This window comes from Pristis pectinata, chromosome 31, assembly GCF_009764475.1.
Source record: "Pristis pectinata isolate sPriPec2 chromosome 31, sPriPec2.1.pri, whole genome shotgun sequence".
In the NCBI taxonomy this organism is placed as follows: Eukaryota; Metazoa; Chordata; class Chondrichthyes; order Rhinopristiformes; family Pristidae; genus Pristis; species Pristis pectinata.
Window position 1 is genome coordinate 17,284,045 of NC_067435.1, and position 22,422 is coordinate 17,306,466.

The following is a 22,422-nucleotide window of genomic DNA, read 5'->3' on the forward strand; positions in this document are numbered from 1 at the left end:
TCTACCTCACTTTTTCCCCTCCTTACTTTTGACCCATCCCCCGGTGGATCTACTCTCCCCTCCTCCCCCACACCTGCCTATCACTGTTTCTTACCTGCATCTACCTATCACCACCCTGTGCCCGCCCCGCCTCCCCTCTCTTGTCCACCTATCACTGCTCTGCTTTTCCCTCCTATATATCAGGCTTCCCCTTTTCCTGTCTTCAGTGCTGAAGAAGGGTCCTGACCCGAAACGTTGACCGCCTGCTTTTCTCCACGGATCCTGCCTGGCCTGCTGAGTTCCTCCAGCATCATCGTGTTTTTCATTTGGATTCCAGCATCTGCAGTCCTTTGTTTCTCACATAAATCATACAGGTCAGTGAAGAGAAAACAAGACATTAGCGGAAAAAAAGAGAAAAGTCCACGACAGTGCAAGAGGGAGTCTGTAGTGTCCATTGCTGAGGTAGAATCAGAGGCCCTTCATCAGAACTGGGGGAAAAGAAACATGTTTTAAATTGCAGGAGGTAGGGGAAGGATGCTTTGAACAAAGAGAATATTTCTAATAGGGTGAGGTCAGGGTTAATATGGTGATAAGCTTTTGAAGCCATCTGGTTGATAGATTAATGCGGTGAGAGAGAGCGAGAGAACGAAGGGAGGTAAAAGAACTGAAACGCAGGTCAAAGCTGTAGGAAATGCCTGGCAGATTAAACAGTGTCAGTGCAAAGAGAAGAGCTGATCCAATATTATTAGGTGGACAATGTAGCAGCAGAACTGGGCATCAGGAGCAAGAGGGCAGCCAGGAAAACAGCGAGTTCCCTTAGAGAATCAGGGGATGTGGGCAAGGTCCAAAATGAGTAACAGTATTCACCAAAGAGAAAGACATGAAAGACAGCAAGTTGAAGGAGGAGTACATTGATAGTCTGGAACATGGTGGAGGTCAAATCAAGTTGAGTTTATGTCATGTGCACAAGTACGGTGGGTACAGTATAATGAAAACCTTACAGCAGCATCACAAGCACGTAGGTAGGCAACACACAGAATATAAATTATACCATACAGTGGAAAAAAGGTGCAAAGCAAGACCTTAGTGCTGAAAAAAAAAACCCACAATCAAAGCCAAGTCCATGGTAGTGCAAGACGTGGGTGGTAGTGTTCCATTGCTGAGGTAGGGCTTGTGCAGGTCAGTTGAAAAACCTGATGGTTGTAGGAAAGTAGCTGTTTCTGAACCTGGTGGTGTGGGACTGTACCTCCTGCCTGATGGTAGCAGTGAGAAGAGGACATGACCCAGATGTTGGCGCCGGAAGCGCGGCGACACTTGCGGGCTGCCCCCAGAACACTCTACGCAAAAGGTGCATTTCACTGTGTGTTTCGATGTACACGTGACTGATAAAGAGATCTTATGATGGGGATCCTTGATGATAGGTGTTAGATAAGATTAAGCTATTTATTAGTCACACGTACATCGAAACACACAGAAAGATGTCGTGGAATACACAAGGGTTAATAAGCCACAGGGCGGATGAGGTCTGTCCCAAGATACCATGAGACTCTGGGGTCCTGATGGGTTTTTTTAAAATCTTTGTTAGCCATAGGTGAGATAGAAGACTGAAAGATCTTTATTTAAGAAGGGGAATAGGGATAAGCTACTACAGGCCAGTGGAGCCTTACATCAGTGATAGAGAAAGTATTGGAAAAATGTCTCAGGCAGGGATAGGATTTATGTACATTTGGAAACGCAGAGGTTGATCAGGGATAGACAGTATGGCTTTGTGAGGGGGAGGCCCTCTCTCACTAATTTGACTGAGTTTTTTTTGAGGTGGTAATGAAGGAAGACTGATGAAGGCAGGGCAGTCTGCCTCACTGAAGTCCATATAGACAAAGTCCTGCATGGCAGGCTCATCCAGAAGGTTAAGACACATGGGATCCGAGACGAGTTGGCTGATTGGATCCAAAGTAGGCTTGGTAATAGGAGGCAGAGTGGTGGTGGAAGGATGCTTTTCTGATTGGAAGTCTGTCACCAGTGGTGGGACCCTTGTTGTTTGTGATAATATATCAACGACTTGCATGTGAACCTAGGAGGTATGATTAGTAAGTTTGTGGACGACACGAAGATTGGTGGTGGTGTGGATAGTGAGGGAGATTCTCTAAGGCTGCAGCAGGATATAGATTAGATAGAAAGTTGGACAGAGCATTGGCAGATGGAGTTTTAATTCTGACAAGTGTAAGATGATACATTTTGGGAAGTCAAATAGGGGTTGAGTGCTAAGGAATGATGGACAGAGGGACCTTGGGATTCAAGTTCATAATTCCCTGGCAGTGGCAACACAGGTGATGAAGACGACATTTGACAGACTTGCCTTCGTAGGTCAGGCATAGAATATAAAATGGGATGTTATATTGCAACTTTACAATTCATTGGTTAGACTGCACTTGGAGCACTGTGAGCAGTTCTGGTTGCTACACCTTAGGAAGATGTGGTTGCATTGGGAGAAAGCGAAGAGGAGGTTCACCAGGATGTTGCCTGGATTTGATGTACTTTAGTTCTGGGGGAGAGATTAGATAAACTGGCTTGTTTTCCCTGGAGTGAAGGAGGCTGAGGGTGACCTGATAGAGATATACAGAATAAGGTAAGATAAGATTAGATATCTTTATTAGTCACATGTACATCGAAATACACAGTGAAATGCACCTTTTGCGTAGAGTGTCCTGGGGGCAGCCCGCAAGTGTCGCCACGCTTCCGGCGCTAACATAGCATGCCCACAACTTCCTAACCTGTACGTCTTTGGAATGTGGGAGGAAACCGGAGCACTCGGAGGAAACCCACGCAGGACACGGGGAGAACATACGAACTCCTTACAGACAGCTGCCAGAATTAAACCCGGGTCACTGGCGCCGTTAAAGCGTTACGCTAACCGCTACACTATGAGAAGCACAGATCAGGCAGATGGTCAGAATCTTTTTCCCATGGTAGGGGTTTCAAAAACAAGTTTTAAAGGGGATCTAAGGGGAAAAGATCTTTTAAACAGAGAGTGGTTGATATCTGAGCTTGTTGACAAAGTAGGTGGTGGAATCGGATACAATCACCATGTTTAAGATACAGTTAGACGGCACGTGAAGAGGCAAGGCATAGAAGGATACTATCCTAATGCGGACAAATGGGATTAGTGTAGACGGGCAAAGAGGTTGGCATGGAGGTGGGGGCTGAAGGGCTTGTCATGCTGCACCACTCTATGACCCTACATCTGGCTAGTTCAGATACAGACAGGAAGAGAGATGTCTGAATCGAGACTGCAAGGCTGCAGCATGTCCAGACAGAAGACAAGGTGCTGTGACTCATGAGAACTGTGTAGGAGCAGCAGGCGAACTGGACAGAGCGGGAGAGGGATGGAGAATTAAAGTGAAGGCAATTGGAGGCTGAGGGTCACCCTGCAGACTGAATGCAGATTCTGTGTGAAGGGACCATCCAATCTGTGTACTGCTGCTCTACCTTAAAGGATTATTGGTGTCCCTGGATGGCGGAGGATAGGTGCTGCATCTCCCCGAACAGAGCAGGGAGTCAGGAAGGGAACGGCCCATCTGTGATGCTGAAAGTGGAGGAGACGACGTATTGGGTGGTGGAACCTCACCGGATGTGCTGGAAATTGCAAAGGATGTTTTGTTCATTGTGGAGGCTAGTGGGATAGAAAATGAAGACCAGGCAAACACTATCCTTGCTCTGTCCAGGAGGACAGGGGCTGACAACAGAGGTGTGGGAATAGATGAGATGTGGCCAAGGGCTCTGTTACCTATGGTAGAAGGGAAGCCACAGTCAAGGAAGAAGGAAGACATCACAGAGACCCCTGTATGGAAAATCTCATCATTGAAGCAGTTACAACAGAGGGGGAGCTGGCACAGTGGAATGGACTCTGCCTCTGCCGTAACTGCTCTGACGACGAGACATTTCAGTGGATGGGAGGAATATTTCACTTATAGTATATTAGACGTGAACCAACTCAAAAGCCAAGCTGTATTTTCAGTCTATTTTTGTATCTTAAAGACCAGGTGTATTTGACTGATATACTGTACATCCCAACACAAATGAGTGGTGGTCTTATATTCATGAGTTTAGAATTCAAGTCTCACACAGAAACAGAATCTGTACTGCAGCATTATTCAGTGACAGACCCACTCATTATATCCAACCCAACCAGCAACAGCAATTCACAGAGCGCTATGCACCTTTTCCCATCTCACTCCCAATGATTAGACACCACAGAAATGCTACTGCTCCTGTAAGGTAGTACCACCACCGAGAGCATGTCCCTTGCATAGTGACACCTCCAGGGACACTCCTTGTTCATGATTTGGTGTCTCTTCACTCTCTGCAAGCGGAGGAAGCCAAGTGTAGGTGGTGTCAAGTCAGGACTGCTTTAGTCACAGTGATAATGACAGCAAGGGGATATCTTCCCTCAGCTACACTGGCACTAATATGAAACATCACAACTCTCCCCATAGTAATACCAGCAGAGAGCACCTGCATCTGTTAATCCTGTATTACTAGAGTATAAGCAACCCCCAGTCCCAGCTCAGCAGCACCCAAACAATATAGACCGAACACCCCACTTTGTAGTAACGACACTGAAACCACGTAGCTCAGCAACATTGAGTGACATTCTCACCCTACCCAACCACTGTATGAGACTGAGAGCACACCTGCCCACAGTGATTCCGATTACCAAGGGTAAACTTCAGCCAGTAATGCAGTCTCTGAGAGCATAGCAACCTCTGTGTGTGATAAAAAGCGTATGCTTTTCTTCCCCCCCACCAAGTGGTACTGATCGAGAGCGCGCGCGCGCGCACACACACACACACACACCACACACACACACACACACACACACACACACACACCTTGAAACACTGGCAACACACACAGTCCAACAATAAAGACACCGGGTGCACTGTATTCCCCACCGCACGGTACTGACTTGCCAGTCACGTCACTCACCAGCAGAAGTTCGCTTCTCCATCCATGACAGCAGGTCCTTTGTGTACTTGGCCCAGAGTTTGGCATATAGCAGGGCTGACTCCACACCTCCTACACACTTAAGCAGCATTCCATCAGCTTCCTCCACTGCAAAGAGAGTGGAGAGGACACCGGATCATCAGCCTGGATTGCTTATTACACGCAGGGCTCGGCAGAGGAATAGGCCCCTCAATAGTCTGACCTTGGGAGGGACAATCAGGAGATTAACAGCACTAAGTAGCAACATATCCTGATGACTGTCAGAGGGAGGATACCAAGAAGAGGATTAATTAACACATTGCTTAAGACACAGTGAAAGACACATACAGTCTGTACACGAGAAAGAAATCACCAGATAGGGAAAGACAAAGATAAATACAGAAGGTAACGATAGAGATACTCATTATGGTTTATAGAAATAGCATAAAGCAGAAAACTAGCAACAGAGAAGGAACGAGATGCATATAGTGGTGGGAATGGAAGTTACAGGAATGACAGGTTCAGCAAATATTTCATGATCGGGTCATTTAAATATTGTAGGCCACTTTCCCATTTTTGGTGGAAAGCCAAACGTTGGTTGTGATCAGATCAGTTTGAAATTGAGCTCAGGAACTTGGGGATGGGGTACAAATTAACTCATTCTGGTTCTGCATTGTACAAGTATGTGCATTTACTGAATGATACAGCACAAGAGCAGGCCATTCAACCCATCTGCCCTCCTCTGGCTCTTTGAAAGAACTAAACAATTGGTCCAACCTTTTCGACTTTTCTCTGAACTCCCCAAATTTTCCCTTTAAATGTCATATCCAATTCCCTTTTGAAAATTATTATTGAATTAACTTAAAGTTTGTTACAGGGTGTGCATTCCATAAATAACCTCATCACTTTGCTGCTGAAAATCAAAAAAAACCTGCTGATACTAGAAATCTAAAACACTCAGCAGGTCAGACCACATCTGTGGGATGAGAAACAGAGTTAATGCTTCAGGATGAAGAACTTCTGATGAAGAGTCTTCGACTTGAGATGTTAACTCTGTTTCTGGTTCTATTTTCATCACTTTGCCAGTTGAAGTGTTCAATTGACCCAAATCTTAAACATTTTTGGGGGGAATTTTCCAGATTTCGACATCTTTTAAGAAACTTTGGATAGGTACATGGAGCTTAGAAAAATAGAGGGCTATGGGTAAGCATAGTAATTTTTAAGGTAGGGACATGTTCGGCACAACTTTGTGGGCCGAAGGGCCTGAATTGTGCTGTAGGTTTTCTATGTTTCTATCATCCCTCAACAGGCTGCCTCTAATGTTAAGGCCCCTTGTCGTGAGACCTGCCACTGAAGAAAATAGACTATTTCATACTAGTAAAGGAAATAGGAGGAGGGGTGAGCCATTTGGCCCCCCCCCCCCCCGCCTGCTTTGCCATTCAATAAGATCGTGGCTGATCTTTTACCTTAGCTTCACTGTACTGCTTCCACGTTCCTGGATTCCCTTAATGACCAAAAAAACTGAAAATCTATTAACCTTACTCATGAATATATACAGTGACTGAGCCTCCACAACCCTCTTGGGCAGAGAAATATCAAGACGTACCTCCTCCTGGGTGAAGAAATTTCTTCTCATCTTTGTTCTGCCTTACTTTGAGACTGTGACCCCTGGTTCTAGATACCCCATCCCCTATCGGCCCTGTCAAGCCCTGTAAGAATTTTGGATGCTTCAATGAGATCCACCTCCGATTCTTCTTGAGAGAGAAGGGCCAGTCTGCTTAATTTCTCCTCTTAGGACAACCCATAATACCAAGAATCAATCCAATTAACCCTTGTTGCACTGCTTCTGGCACAAGTGTATCCATTCTTTGGTAGGGAGACCAGACCTGCACCCAATGTATTGGGTGTAGTCTCACCAGGGCCTTATATAATTCCAGTAAGATGCCCTTGCTGTTTTACTGAAATCTTCTTGCAATAAGGGCCAATGTAGTTTTTACTTTCCTTATTGCTAGGCTAATTCATGTAGAAGAATACCTGGATCCCTCTGAACACCAGCACCTTTCATTCTCCTACTATTTAAAAAAAAACTCTGCTTCTCTACAATACAGAATGCAAAGTAAAAGTATCACAGCTACAATGAAAGTACAGTGCAGGTAGACAATAACGTGCAAGGTCATAAGAACATAACAAATAGGAGCAGGAGGAAGCCATCTGGCCCGTCGAGCTGACTCCACCTTTCAATAAGATTATGGCTGATCTGGCCGTGGACTCAGATCCACCTACCTGCCTTTTCCCCATAACCCTTACTTCCCCTACTATGCAAAAATCTATCCAACTGTGTCTTAAGTATATTTAATGAGGTAGCCTCTACTGCTTCCCTGGGCAGAGAATTCCACAGATTCACTACCCTCTGTGAAAAGCAGTTCCTCCTCATCTCCGTCCTAAATCTACTCCCTCAAATCTTGAGGCTATGTCCCCTAGTTCTAGTCTCACCTACCAATGGAAACAACCTTCCTGCCTCTATCTTATCTATCCCTTTCATAATTTTATTTGTTTCTATAAGATCCCCTCTCATTCTTCTAAATTCCAGCGAGTATAGTCCCAGACGACTCAATCTCTCCTCATAGGCTAACCCCCCTCATCTCCGAAATCAACCTGGTGAACCTCCTCTGCACCACCTCCAAAGTCAGTATTGGTATTGGTATATTATTGTCACTTATACCAAGGTACAGTGAAAAACTTGTCTTGCATACTGTTTGTACAGATCAATTCAATACACAGTGTATTGAAGTAGTACAGGGTAAAAACAATAACAGAATACAGAGTAAAGTGTCGCAGCTACAGGGAGGTGCGTTGCTGGTAGACAATAAGGTGCAAGGTCACAACAAGGTAGATTGAGAGGTCAAGAGTCCATCTGATCAGACAAGGGAACAATTCAATAGTCTTATCACAGTGGGATAGAAGTTGTCCTTGAGCCTGGTGGTATGTACCCTCAGGCTCCTGTATCTTATCCTTCTTCAGGTAAGGAGACCAGAACTGCACGTAGTACTCGAGGTGTGGCCTCACCAGTACCCTGTACAGTTGCAACGTAATCTCCCTGCTCTTAAATTCAGTCCCTCCAGCGATGAAGGCCAACATTCCATTGCCTTCTGATAACCTGTTGCACCTGCAAACCAACCTTTTGTGATCTGTGCACAAGCTCTCCCAAGTCCCCTCTGCACAACAGCATGCTGCAATCTTTTCACCATTTAGATAATGAGCTGATCTTCTATTTTCCTTCCAAAGTGGATGACCTCGCATTTACCAACATTGTACTCCGTCTGCCAGACCCCAGCCCACTCACTTAACTTATCTACATCTCTCTGCAGACTCTCCGCACCCTCTGCACAGTTTGTTTTTCCACTCAATTTATTGTCATCAGTAAACTTAGATGCGCTACTCTCAGTGCCCTCTTCCAAGTTGTTAATGTACATCACATATAGTTGCGGGCCCAGCACCAACAACTGCAGCACCATGCTCAACACTGACTGCCAACCAGAGAAACGCCCATTTATCCCAAATCTCTGCCTTCTATTCCAATCCTCTATCCACGATAATACCTTAGCCCCAACTCCATGCATCCTTATCTTATGGATAAGTCTTTTATGCAGCACCTTATCAAACGGCTTCTGGAAATCCAAGTATACAATATCCACCTGTTTCCCTCTATCCACTGCGCTCATTGTATCCTCAAAGAACTCCAGTAAGTTTGTCAAATAGGACCTGTCCTTCCTGAATCCATACTGTGTCTGTCTGATGGAACCACTTTATCCAGATGTCTCGCAATTTCTTTCTTCATGATAGCTTCAAGCATTTTCCCAACTACAGACGTTAAGCTAACTGGCCTATAGTTACCTGCCTTTTGCCTACATACTTTTTTTAAATAGTGGCGTGACATTCGCTGTCTTTCAATCAGCCGGGACCTGCCCGGAGTCCAGAGAACACAGTCATAACGAGATAGATTGTGAGGTCAAGTGTCCATCTTCTCGTACTAGGGAACTGTTCAATAGTCTTGTAACAGCAGGATAGAAGCTGTTCTTGAGCCTGGTGGTACGTGCTTTCAGGCTTTTTGTATCTTCTGCCTGATGGGAGAGGGAAGAAGAGAGAATGTCCAGGTGGGTGGGGTCTTTGATTATGCTGGCTGCTTTCCCGAGGCAGTGAGAAGTATAGGCAGAGTCCATGGAGGGGAGGCTGGTTTCCATGATGTGCTAAGCGGTGTCCATAACTCTCTGCCTTTTCCTGCAGTCACAGGCAGAGCAGTTGCCTTACCAAGCCATGATGCATCCAGATAGGATGCTTTCTATGGTGCATTGATAAAAATTGGTAAGGGTCAATGGGGACATGCCAAACTTTCTTTAGCCTCCTGAGCAAGTAGAGGCCAGGTGAGCTTTCTTGGCCGTGGCGTCTACGTGGTTGGACCAGGACAGGCTATGGGTGACCATTCACCCTAAGGAACTTGAAGCTCTCAACCCTCTTGACCTCAGCACCGTTGATGTAGACAGGTGCATGTACACCGCCCCCTTCCTGAAGTCAATGACCAGCTCTTTTGTTTTGTTGACATTGAGGAAAGGTTGTTGTCATGACACCATGTCACTAAGCTCTCTATCTCCTTCCTGTACTCCGACTCATTGTTATTTGAGATATACAGTGGTTATAATCTGCAAACTTGTTGAGGGAGTTAGAGCAGAATCTGGCCACACAGTCATGGGTATATAGCGAGTAGAGTAGGGGGCTGAGAATGCAGCCTTGTGGAGCACCGGGTGAGAATAATCATGGCAGAGTGTTGCTGCCTATCCTCACTGATTACGGTCTGTTGGTCAGGAAGTCAAGGATCCAGTTGCAGAGGGAGGTGTTGACTCCCAGTTCTTGGAGTTTGGTGAAGAGTTTTACTTGGCATTATAGTATTGAAGGCTCATCACTAAACTCCAATAGTCTAAAGTAGGTGTTCTTTACCGTCCAGATGCTCCAGAGATGAGAGCAGGGCCAGGATGATGGCATCCACCGTAGACCTGTTTCAGTGGTAGGCGAATTGCAGTGGGTCAAAGTTGTCTGAGAGGCTGGAGCTAATGCGTGCCATGACAGTCTCTTGAAGCACCATGATGGTGGATGTCGGAGCCACTAGGTGCTAGTCATCTACCTATACTTCGAGAATTTATACATACTCCCACCATTGTCTTCTGTCCCTTGCTGTTTCCTACCTAGCTTGGAAAAATCAAGAATATGCTTTTTCTCTGCAGCCTCTACCGCGTACGTTGTTCTAAGGGCTATCCCTCCTTTCCTGTTTTGCCCATATCGTCCTAATGTTAAATAACCTGGATCTGTTTAATTCCCACCCTTTGTCGCTTTGCAACCCCACTTCTGTAATGAATATTAGGTTGTACCTTCTCATAATCTATTTGTACTATTAATTCGGCAATCTTATCACGAATGCCTGTTGTGCATCAGGCAATGATGATTTTTGCCTTTTGCCATTTTTTCCCTGGTCTGACTCTATTTGGAGGAATGCTCTGTACCTTTTGACAGACTCTGGTTATCAACAGTCATTTCATTATTCTGCCAGTATCGCTTTATCCTTTCAGTAACTTCCTACATTTCCCCTCACTAGAACCCTCCCCCGGCTCCATTATCTAGTTTATTGCCTTATCTACACCCCCAGCTATTCCATTCTCTAGGGTGTGGCCCCAGCCCAATTCAACTGAAGTCTGTTGCAGTGGTACAGTTCCCCCTTTCCCCAGTACTATTGCTTGTGTGCCATGAATTGAAATCCATTTTGGCCAAACCAATCTTTGAGCCCTGCATCCAATCATCTAATCTCAACAACCCTATACGATTGCACTGGGCTCAGGTAGTAATCCAAACATTATTGCATTTGTGATTCTGCTTTTTAACGTGGACCGTAGTTGCCTCCTATTCCTTCCGTACAGTCCCCTTCTTAGGCCTAGTGGTCTCGGTGGTTCCCATATGGATCTTTCTCCTCTAAGTTCTTCTCCAGTCCCAAGGAGATGTCCTTAACCTCAGCACCAGGCAGGACATTCAGGGCTACAAAATATATTGTCTGCCCTCTTAATTATACTGTCCCCTTTCATTACAACGTTCCCTTTTACTCCCCCAGCTTGAATAACCCCCTCTACAGCAGTGCTGTGGTCTATTTGCTCATCCTCCCTGCAGTTCCTGCGCTCATCCACACAAGCTGCAAGAACCTTATAATTGCTGGATGTACATAATGGCTTGGTCTCCTCGAGCAACACTCAATGGGTCTCTGTACCTGCCTCACTTGTCACCACACCCTCTTGTCCCTCTTGACCCACCAACTCTGCAGTACATAATCTGCAGATTGTGGCTGTCACCGTAACAAAGTCTTTAGGTAACATTTCTCTTAGTACAAATTTGAGGAGAACATAATGGTCTATCTTCAGACTTTGAAACTGTGCCCTGTGTACTTGGGTCATTAAAGTACATCAAAGACCCGCACAATGTCAGTGAGCCTGTGTGTAAATGTGTCAAAACTTACCAAGCTGACACATGAAACAAAGTGTTGGTGTGCCTGCATTATTCTGCAATGAGTCTTCATTACATTAATAAAGAGAATAGTGTCTTTTTATAATGAGGCCACTGCACTGGCTCCAGGCTGAGGCTGGCATGTGCTGATTAGCTCGAAGATACCTGCTGCACTAACCGTTCCCCATAACTTGAAACACTTACTAAAAATGCAGAAGAGCCAGATAGTCCAGTTCAGTCAGGAATGTGCCAATATCAAGGAGCACAAAAGCAGCCTCTGTATATTGGCAACATGACTATTGGATAGTTTTTTCATACTTCTTCAATAACAGATCATCAAATTCTTTCACTGACACTGCGCAGATCACTCTGTTCATGCAGTTCAGTAACAACTACCTTTTCTTCATTGTATTCAGCTGATGAAGGAAGTCACACCCATTCTGGCTCCAGCCACACCTCTGGTGTTTAGTTCCCCAAATACTTAGACACTGATGACATCTTCTACATCCCTACAACTGTGGGTGATTGAAACTTCAGCTATATTTACTGCTTGGTTCCAGTGAGTCACCTATTGCTTCCTGGGCTGAGATTAGAGATACAGCCCTCCCCAGGTTACAACTGTCTGACTCACATACAGCCCGTACACATGAATGAACATTTGGGAGACCAGCCAGCTACAGGCATCTCTGCTGTCTGGGGGCTCAGTTTGTGGAAATCTGAATGGTTGATTTAAATGCCCTGGTTTAACTACAGATTGCCCTTGGTTGGCCCATGTTTTTATCCAAATATATTGTTGGGTGGCTGCATTTCTGACACTTGGGGTTGCGAACAGTTCTCAGAAACAGAACCCTGTTGTGACCTGGGGAGGATCTGTTACAGGGTCAGTTTAGAAGCAGAATGAATGACCTCTGACCTAGGCCTGACTCCGACACCAATGCTGAATGCTACTTCTCAAACTTCCTCGTCAGTAATTCTCCACTCTCACCCAGTTGGGTGGGACTACACTCATCTGGTTCTATTCTTTGCTTCCATTTGTATTCAGAGCAACATCTGGGCTGATTGCTTTGCTTGCTGTTACCTCTGTAGGGTTCCCCAAGGATCTATCTGATGAAGGGTCTTTGAAATGAGATGTTGACTCCATTTTTCTTTCTCCACAGAAGCTGCCCAACCAGCTGAGTGTTTCCAATATTCCCTGTTTTTATTTCAGATTTCTGGCATCTGCAGTTTATTCAGATAATCACCTACCAGGTTTCACCACGGGTAACCATGCCCGAAGTTACCACAGAATTTTCTCTCAGTGCCTCACCATCTTGCTCCCTCTCTCTCCTCCATTAACGCCTGCCTTAAAACCATTTTTTTTTTGTCACCAGATCCAACATCTGCTTATGTGGCGTAAGATGCAAATTTTTGGTCAAAAACTTCACAATGAAGCATACTTGTAAATTAAATTAGTAAGTTAAAATACAAATGCAAGTTGTGTTAAATAGGAAGTGATGAAGAAGAAATGAATTAAACTCAGTGTACAGCATAAGATGCAACACATTTCTGCCATCAGTTCACCTGCATGAGACAGAATTGCAGGGAGCGGTGAGATGGCAGATACAGTAAGGCAAGGATAATGTGCATTTGTATAGCGTCATTCACATCTCAATGTATTTACATAGTGTCAAGACATCTCAATATATTTACATGGTCAATTAAGTAATTTTCGGTGTAATCACTGCTACAGTGCAGTAAACGCAGCAGCTAATTGTGGATCTACAAGCTCACACAAACAGGAAGGTGATAATAAATACATTAGGAACGATTGAAGGATAAATAGTGGCCAGATACCAGACTAATTCCTCTGCAAAATAGTGCCCCGGCATCTTTTACATCATTTGAGAGCACAGACAGGTTTAACACATCACCTGAAAGTTGCACCTCTATCAGTGGAATACTTCCTCAACACTTTAATGCTCAGAATCTCTGAAGTGCGTGAACACACACCCCTCTGCTCAGTGGTCGAGAATGCTGAGCCACAGCTAATACATGGGAATGGGTTAAAACCAATAGAAGCTGTACATAGAATAGTCAAGTCAGTCTCTTTCTCTGTATTTACTGCTCTCCCTTGTTGTGCAGTGTAATATGCTCTTCCCATCTCCCACACACTCCCACAATCTTTATGGAATTAACATCTGATGGGATACAGAGGCAGTAGTGGCAGGCACCCTTTCCGTGCACAATTCCACTTGGGTAAGCCTTCAGGAAATGAGTGGGCAGTTCCTACATCCATCTGAGAAAGCCTCAACTTCTGGTTCAGCAGATAATCACATTCAACAACTAGAACTTGGGTAGAACGATTCTGTTTCTGGGCCGATTCAACCTGGCCATCCTGGTGATGTGGGTTATTTACCCCAAAAGGGCAAGTTGAATCCAAAAACATTTTCACATCAGATTTAACTGATCTGCACTCTACTCCCTACCCATCTAATGCAGTGATGTCTGCAACGAGCTATCAGGCATACCTGAATTTTGGAGTTCATCCCTCTCCTCCATTACGTGATCATGGCATTCCGGGAAGAAATCCTCATTCACCTGAAGGAAAGACAATGGAAACAATGACTTGATGATTGAAACTTTGCTCCCAGGATCATAAACATGGCAATAAATGTTACTTAGTCTGGGGTTCACCAGCCTTTCCAGTTGCAGTGGTAGTTGAGGGAGCTGGGTTTGCAGTTGTGCTCAGTACTTACGAACTAGGGAGTGGGGGAAAACAATGCCAACTTTACCTCGTCAGAATATCCCACTGAGATTACACTCCTGAACTCAGGAGAAGGTTGTCGGTACTGCAGAACTGTGTGCTACGTGGAGATGTTTGCTCTGGAGAGAAACAAAAAGAGGCGAGGGAGATTCAGGAAGGAACAGCAGCAAACGCAGGGTCCCTAGAGAGGGTGAAGTCTGCCTCGAAGTTGCTGGGCTGTAAGGGCACCAATTTCTGGCTAAGAAACATCGGAGCAAGCCCTGCCTGTGGTGCAGGATGAGGTAGATAGGACTCTGTAGAAGATTCAGAGCTGGGCAACATAATGGGTAAAGGCATCGCTCAAGAGGTCAGCACGGTATCGTTTTAAGGAGATGTTTGACATCATTGATGAGGTCCTGCATGAAAGCTTGGTCCAGAAGGTTAAGGCACTGGAATCCAAGGCCAGCTGGCTAACTGGATCCAAAGTTGGCTTGGTGATGAGAGGCAGGGATGGTGGTGGAGGGATGTTTTTCTGATTGGAAGTCGGTGACCTGCGGTGTTACCCCACGGATCGGTGCTGGGACCTTTGCTGTTTGTGAAATATATATTAACGGACTTGGATGTGAATGTAGGAGATATGATTTGTGAATGACATGAAAAATCGGTGGCGTTGTGGATAGTAAGGAAGGTTATAGATCAGATGGAAAGTTGGGGGGGTAGTATTGCCAGAAGGAATATAATCCTGAGGAGCGCAAGTTAGTGCATTTTGTAAAGTCAAATAGCGGTGGGACATGTACAGTAAATGGCAGGGCACCAAACAACATTGATGAACAGAGGGACCTTGGGGTTCAAGTCCACAGTTCCCCAAAGGATGTAAAAGTTGGGAGCTGAGTTGCAACTCTACAAAACGCTATAGGATGTGGTTATTCTGGAGGAGAGTGCAGAGGAGATTCACCAGGATGTTCGCTGGGTGGAGGACTTCAGTTAGGGGGAGAGATTGGATAGGCCGGGCTTGTTTTCCCTGGAGTGAAGGGGGGTTGACAGAGGTGTATAAAATTATAAGCATAGATAGGTAGATAGTCTGAACCATTTCCCCACGGTAGAGGTGTCAAAAATGAGGGAGCTTGGGGTTAAGGTGAGAGAAAGGAATTTTAAAGGGGATCTGAGGGTTTTTTCTTTTACAGAGAGCGGGTGATACCTGGAACTCACTGCCAGAGGAGGTGGTGGAATCAGATACAATTACTAAGTTTAAGAGACATTTAGACAGGCACATGAATAGGCCAGGCATAAAAGGATATGGGCCCAATGCAGGAGAATGGGATGAGTGGGCCAAAGGACCTGTTTTCTGTGCTGTCCGACTGACTCTTCTGTTGAAAGGGCAGCGACCACCACGGCCGTCTGTGAGAGTATTCTCGGTTCATTCAGACTGAACAGAACACTCTCCAGTTTCTTTCCTTTCCCATCCTGCTCTGCTGGGTAGGATTTTATCCTCTCTCCTGACACACCCTCACCCAAACTGGTTATTTGTCACCAGCTGGGAGACATGCTGTCTGTGGGTAACATTGCAGAGGTCCTCACGACATCCACACACGTCCCCAGTTGGTCAGTGATCGGGGGGATCACTGGCTGATTACAGGAATAACAATTGGCCATTCAGCCCCTCGAGTTTTATTCCACAATCTGGATCCCAGTGCCATCTTATCTTCCTTGGTTTCTTATCTTTTAATGCCTTAACTAACAACAGTCTATCAGACTTGGTATCAATTGACCTTGTCATAGCTTCTTAGGAGAGACTAGATTTCCACCGCACTTTACATGAAGATCAGCCCACTCAGCTTCTCTAGACACTGAACTTTACTGGTCTGTGTGTGTTTGTACAGTGCAAGGCACTGGTTCCACTTTTTATTTTCCAAATTGTTTCCCATTTGATACTTCAAAAAAGCATGTCGAGTCTGCAAGGTAGTTCCTCCCCCGAAGGTGACGTGATACACAACTCTGCAATTGTAAAGATTGCATAACTGAAGTCCATTTACAACCGTGTATGCAATTGTTTACTTCACAGGCTTTGTCAGAAGTCAGATCTCGGTCCTGTAGTATTACTGTTTCTTTGAAAGCTGGCATCTTGTCTGAAAACTCCAATATCCAGGAATCTGACCGTGGGTAGAGGACAGAAATGCCTTAAACATCTCTGCTGATGAGGATAGGTGAACACAAGTAAAAGCTGAGGACTCACCAGGCTCTCCTCTTCTGGAGATTGTTCTGGGGAAGTTAAGCTGCTGTCTGCTTCTGTCATGAAAAGGTCCACCGTGCTGGGAGAGGAAGAAGAATGCTGTGTTAATTTACAATAGGTTAAAGAAATCTTCCACAGTTACTTTATTGGTATTGGTTTATTATTGTCACTTGTACCGAGGTACAGTGAAAAACTTGTCTTGCATACCGATCGTACAGATCAATTCATTACACAGTGTAGTTACATTAAGGTAGTACAGAGTGCATTGAGGTAGTACAGGTAAAAACAATAGCAGTACAGAGTAAAGTGTCACAGCTACAGAGAAAGTGCAGTGCAATAAGGTGCAAGGTACATACAAACAAGTGTTTGGGAGACTGGCGGGATGGATTTGCTGGCTGCTGTGGGCATCTTGTCCGCACGGGTCGATAGGGTGGTAAAGAAGGCAGATGGCATGCTTGCCTTTATTAGTCGAGGCACTGAGTTCAAGAGTCAGGAATTTATGTTGCAGATTTATAAAACTGTTTAGGCCACATCTGCAGTACTGCGTTCAGTTCTGGTTGCCCCATTACAGGAAGGGTATGGGGGCTTTGGAGAGGGTGTAGAAGAGGTTCACCAGGATGCAGCCTGGATTAGAGGGCATGAGCTATAAGGAGAGGTTGGACAAAGTTGGAGATGTTTTCTCTGGAGCATCGGAGGCTGAGGGGAGACCTGATAGAAGTTTATAAGATTATGAGAGGCATGGATAAGGTAGACAGATGGTATCTTTTTCCCAGGGTCGAAATGTCTGATTGGTATTTGAAATGTTCTCTTGATTTGGGAGGAAGTCAGTACAGGGTGGTGGAGGGATGCATGGCTTATCATCAGAAACCACAGCCCCCTTTTCACCTGCTGACAGTTCTGGGGTATGGCCTTCACCACTCTGTGCAGGGTATATTTCTGCAGTACCCAACCTCAGACTGGTTTGACACTGAGTTTAAAATCTACACTTATTCCAGTTTCATTGAAAGAAAGCTGCCAAGGAATTGGAAGCAAGTCTCACCAAGGTTTTCATCAGGGAAAAAGTCTGCATCGAGCAGAGGTATCGGGTCCATCACACCTCAAGCTTCAGGAAGCAGTTGGCTGATATTGCACATGGTCAGGTTTGGAGGCTGGTGTGGTAGATAGAGGCACAGATTGCTCTGTGAAGATTTGATCTTCTGATCTCTTGTAGTGTAACTCCATTCCCTAATTGCCTCTGGCAAGCCGGAACAGTTGATTCAGAGGGAATCAATGACATTTCACTGCACTGCAGAGTATGAGTGGGATAGGCAGCATCCTGGTAGTGACAGAGAGACACTGCCCAAGTGGTCACAAGATGGGCCAGTCATCTCGACAACATGAGACTGGGGAAAAGGTCTCCATCAGTGTGTGTAGTTATAGGGCACCTCATTCAGTTAACAGCAGGAAATGCCTGATACGTGCAAGATTTGCTCTTTTAGACAGACACAGACCCTGGATCAGTTGACATAGGTGCTACATGATTACAGTAGTGCTCAGTCACACAGATTATTTGTCCACACCATGTGGAAGTGCAGCACAGAAAGCTTGGAATCAATTATTAAATAGTGGGATCTAACAAGACTTTGATTCTACTCACGAGTTTCCAAAGGAAATTTCAAATGCATCCAGCTCCCGGAATATTTCACTGTAACGTCTTGGTTTTTCGTTGCTTTGGTCTTGAGCACTTAAACCTGGTGATAAAGAATAGAGTTTGTGAAGGGAGGTTTGAAGATTCCTCTCGAGAGAGAGAGACCTTGCCCCTCATTAATCCTCAGTAAGGTGCGCAGAATGAATGATTACTGAATTCCTACTGTTCTGCCCAATCCCCTTCAGAGCAGAATTATCTCCAGATGTTGTGAGAAGTTTGCCCTGTGTGTAGGTGAGTGGTAGACTCTCCGAGGAGCTGACGGGAACATGGGGAGAATAAAATGGGATTAGTGGCAAATGGATGCTTATGGTCAGCATGGTCTCAGTGGGCTGAAGGGCCTGTTCCTGCGCTGTATGACTTTATGACTCCTCACAACTTATTTCCCACCTATCTCTGTATGGCCAGCAGACAGGCTGGCTGATGTGTTCTTTACTGCACTAGGATAGATGACATGATATTAGTTGGCCCGAGTTTCACCCTGAGCCCTCTGGTCTTTTTCAATCCCCATTCCCTTCCTTTCACCAATCAATCCTGCTCGAGAACCCAAGTCAATAACACGCCCTTCAAGATCAGATGGCAACCTGCTCTGCCCAAGCCCGCAAGAAATGGCCGGGTTGTGAACGCAGCCCAGTCCATCACGCTAACCAGCCTCCCCTCCTTTGCTTCTGTCCATACTTAAGAGAAGTTAAGATCAGATATCTTTATTAGTCACATGTACATCGAAACACACAGTGAAACACATCTTTGCGTAGAGTGTTCTGGGGGCAGCCCGCAAGTGTTGCCGCGCTTCCAGCGTCAACATAGCATGCCCACAACTTCCTAACCTGTACGTCTTTGGAATGTGGGAAGAAACTGGAGCACCCAGAGGAAACCCATGCAGGACACCCAGAGAACGTACAAACTCCTTACAGACAGTGGCGGGACTTGAACCTGGGTCACTGGCACTGTAATAGCGTTACGCTAACCGCTACACTACCATGCCTGCCCTGCCTCGGGAAAGCAGGCAACATAATCAAGAACCCCTCTAACCCCGGTTGTTCTCTCTTCTCCCCTTCCATTGGGAAGATATATCGAGAACACGTACCACCAGACCTCTTGTACGAAAAACCAACAGACCTCTTTTACAATAAAGATGAACTCTAGATCTCTCAATCTATCTTGTCATGGCCCTTTCACCTTATTTATCTGCCTGCACTGCACTTTCTCTGTAACTGTAAACACTATATTCTGCATTCTCTTATGGTTTTCCTTTTGTACTACCTGGAGGTACATTAGTACGAAATGATCTGTCTGGATAGCATGTATATAAAAGCTTTTGGCTGTATCTTAGAACATGACAATAATAAACCAATAACAATTGTTAAAAGCCACAAATATTATTTTACTGTTCGACTGCCAAAATGGCAGCAGATCAACTAAATGGAACCTTGGACATTTTTTGTCAAACAGTTCTTCTGTTCCCTTTAGGTAAGACATTGCTTGGATTCAAACACTGCTCTTTATTCCTGTTCCAACGATCTCCAAATCAGCTTCACGATGGCTTGGACAACACTATAAACCTACTGAGCCACCAAGCTATCCCTTTGGACCTGGCCTCTGGCCCACCTAATCATCTTCTCCCCCTCCATCCATCATTCTACAATTGCCTTCTGAACCCTTTCATACTCTATCTTCCCAATTTTGCTGTGTTAAAAGGAAGTTACCCTTCCACTAATTGCGTACCGAGATCACCAAATCCGACAGCAACATACAATACCTTACAACATTGGCTTACAATCCATTTGCACATTAATTCAACAGCAGAGTTTAACATTCAAGATATAAAATGCACCAATAAAATTACAGAGAATAGCTTTTAACCACAATGTTCCTCACTGCCAGTTTCAAGTCCTCCCTTATGTAACCTGTCTGCAGGGGAATTCAGACTAACGTTATTTGTTCACTTTATTCAACCTGGATATCTTCTCATTAGTCTCTCCAAACTGCTTAACACTTCCTGACAGGTTACAGTGCTGACAGCTGCTTTTTGCCTTGCTCAGTGGTTTCTGTAACAAATGTAGCAACACTATCCTAATAAATCATCAAGAAATAATTGGGAATGAGACACAAAGTAATTAGTGCCAATCTTGTCAGATAAATGCAGCACCTCAAATTCTAACTCTGAGTCGTCATAAATAATTCTCTCAGAACAAAATACTACCTGCACTCTGAAATGTGTTGATGAATTAATCAATATGTACAAAGATTCTTATCATTTGTCCAAGTGCACATTCATATCATTTTTTTTAACATATGTGGCAAGATGTTAACAGTAGTGCAGTAGAATCAGTTAATTCGAAACATCATGGAATCAACCTCCAATCCGCAGTCCAATGATTTTCAAACTTGTTGAGCTGAGCTCCAAATTGAAAGAGGATAATCTTTGAGTTATAATTTTCAGTTGTGCCCTCTACAATTCCAATAAAGACAATACATGGACATACTTAAGGATGGCTTACACACACCTCTAACTGAGAATTACTGATAGAATTTAAATTCTCATTACGTTCTAATTCTACTTTGGCCTTGCCCCTTTTGTTGCAAGATCATTCCTATAATTCCTCCAATTCTGGCCTCTTACATACGTACAGGTTCCTTTGCCCACTAACAACTATGCGGCCCGGGATCAAATACTTTGGTTAAGTTCACACAAAAAGCAATTCTGGACGAGGCATTGCAAGGAAGATGCATGAGGAGCCAGGTAGGTGGCCAAGGTCCATCTTAGGTCGAAGAAGGTTGATGGGTCTCTCTCTTAGTCCCTTCTCCTCCTCTTTCTTTCTCACATCTCCCCTCCCCTGGTCTCTCCATTTCCAACCCCCATCTCCTTTTCTCCCCCGTCTCTCCCTCCCTCTCCCTGCTTCCCATCTGTCCCTCCCTCTCCCCACTTCCGCCTGTCCCTCTCTCTTCCCGTTTCCCCATTTCTCCCCTCCCCACTTCCCAATCTCTCCCTCCCCGCTTCCCCCGCCTCTCCCTCCCCGCTTCCCCATCTCTCCCTCCCCGCTTCCCCGTCTCTCCCTCCCCGCTTCCCCGTCTCTCCCTCCCTGCTTCCCCGCCTCTCCCTCCCCGCTTCCCCCGCCTCTCCCTCCCCGCTTCCCCCGCCTCTCCCTCCCCGCTTCCCCGCCTCCCCGCCTCTCCCTCCCCGCTTCCCCGCCTCTCCCTCCCCGCTTCCCCCGCCTCTCCCTCCCCGCTTCCCCGCCTCTCCCTCCCCGCTTCCCCGCCTCTTCCCTCCCCGCTTCCCCGTCTCTCCCTCCCTGCTTCCCCGTCTCTCCCTCTCTCTCCTCTGCATTTTTCCTCTCCCCCTCGTGCTCTCCACATCTCCCGTCTCTTTTCACCCACAACTTGATTAACACCTGCCATTGAGGCAGTGAGGAGGGAAGGGGTGTGATCGTGTCTGGTGCCCAAAGGGAAGGGGTACAGTGTAAAAATAAGAGAATGTTTTGCCCTTCATGCTTCACTCCCATTCCTCCATCCTCACCCCAAGGGGGCAAACCCTTGACCTGACCTAGTGCTGCCAACTAGTCCACCACTAAGGGAGTGCTGCCCTGCCACAGGTACCAAGTTTTGGAGAAAACATTAAACTGAAAGACTACCTACCTGTTTCAGTTGGGGATTAAGGCTCTCAGTCTCTTCATGCCTAATATTTCCCAACATTAAATTTCATTAGTTAGGGAAATGCACCGTTGGTTCTGTCATTCACTGTCTGACAGCACAAATATTTCCAAGCGGCAGGGTGCAGGAAAAATCCAATTAATAGAGCATTCCACAAATTGGCAGCTCCAACTTCCAGGTCATTAACATACAAATCTCGCACCATCCAGAGTTTGTTATCTGTAGTTGTAGATAAACTTCAATGGACAAAGCAGCAGGTCTTCCCCTGCCCTTTGTCAGACCCCAGCAACTCCTGCAAACTCTGAGTCATTACCAGTGGCTCCCGTCTCCAGTAGAATGCTAAACAGCGGAACAAAGTTTCAAGCTCAATACAGTTTCCTGCAAGACATAGACTGAAACCGACCACAAAAACGGATGAGACTTTAGATCAGAGAGGAAGGAGGGGAAAGAATGGCCTGCAAAACACTGTCCTGCTTCTTGCTTGCTGCCTTCCATTTACCGTGTAGTGACAGCTGCAGGACTGCCAAATCAATCAATGCAGTTATTAAGATGACTTGATAGTTGTTGGTTCAAGTGCCAGGAATATCCTACCCACCTGCCACACACCCACACCCCTGTTCAAAGCCACAGTCTTCA

At 45.5% G+C, this 22,422-nt stretch overlaps 1 protein-coding gene across 2 annotated transcripts in view; it reads right to left on the reverse strand.

Moving 5' to 3' along the window:
- Positions 1-22,422, reverse strand: part of LOC127585048 (GEM-interacting protein-like) — a 106,708-nt gene that overhangs the window by 52,420 nt on the left and 31,866 nt on the right. For both annotated transcript variants that reach the window (XM_052042183.1, XM_052042184.1), the window contains 4 exons: positions 18,088-18,181; positions 16,455-16,530; positions 14,007-14,076; positions 4,966-5,091 (listed from right to left, as the gene is read on the reverse strand). In XM_052042183.1, coding sequence (XP_051898143.1) covers positions 4,966-5,091; positions 14,007-14,076; positions 16,455-16,530; positions 18,088-18,181 — 366 coding nt within the window. The remainder of the gene's footprint in view (positions 1-4,965; positions 5,092-14,006; positions 14,077-16,454; positions 16,531-18,087; positions 18,182-22,422) is intronic.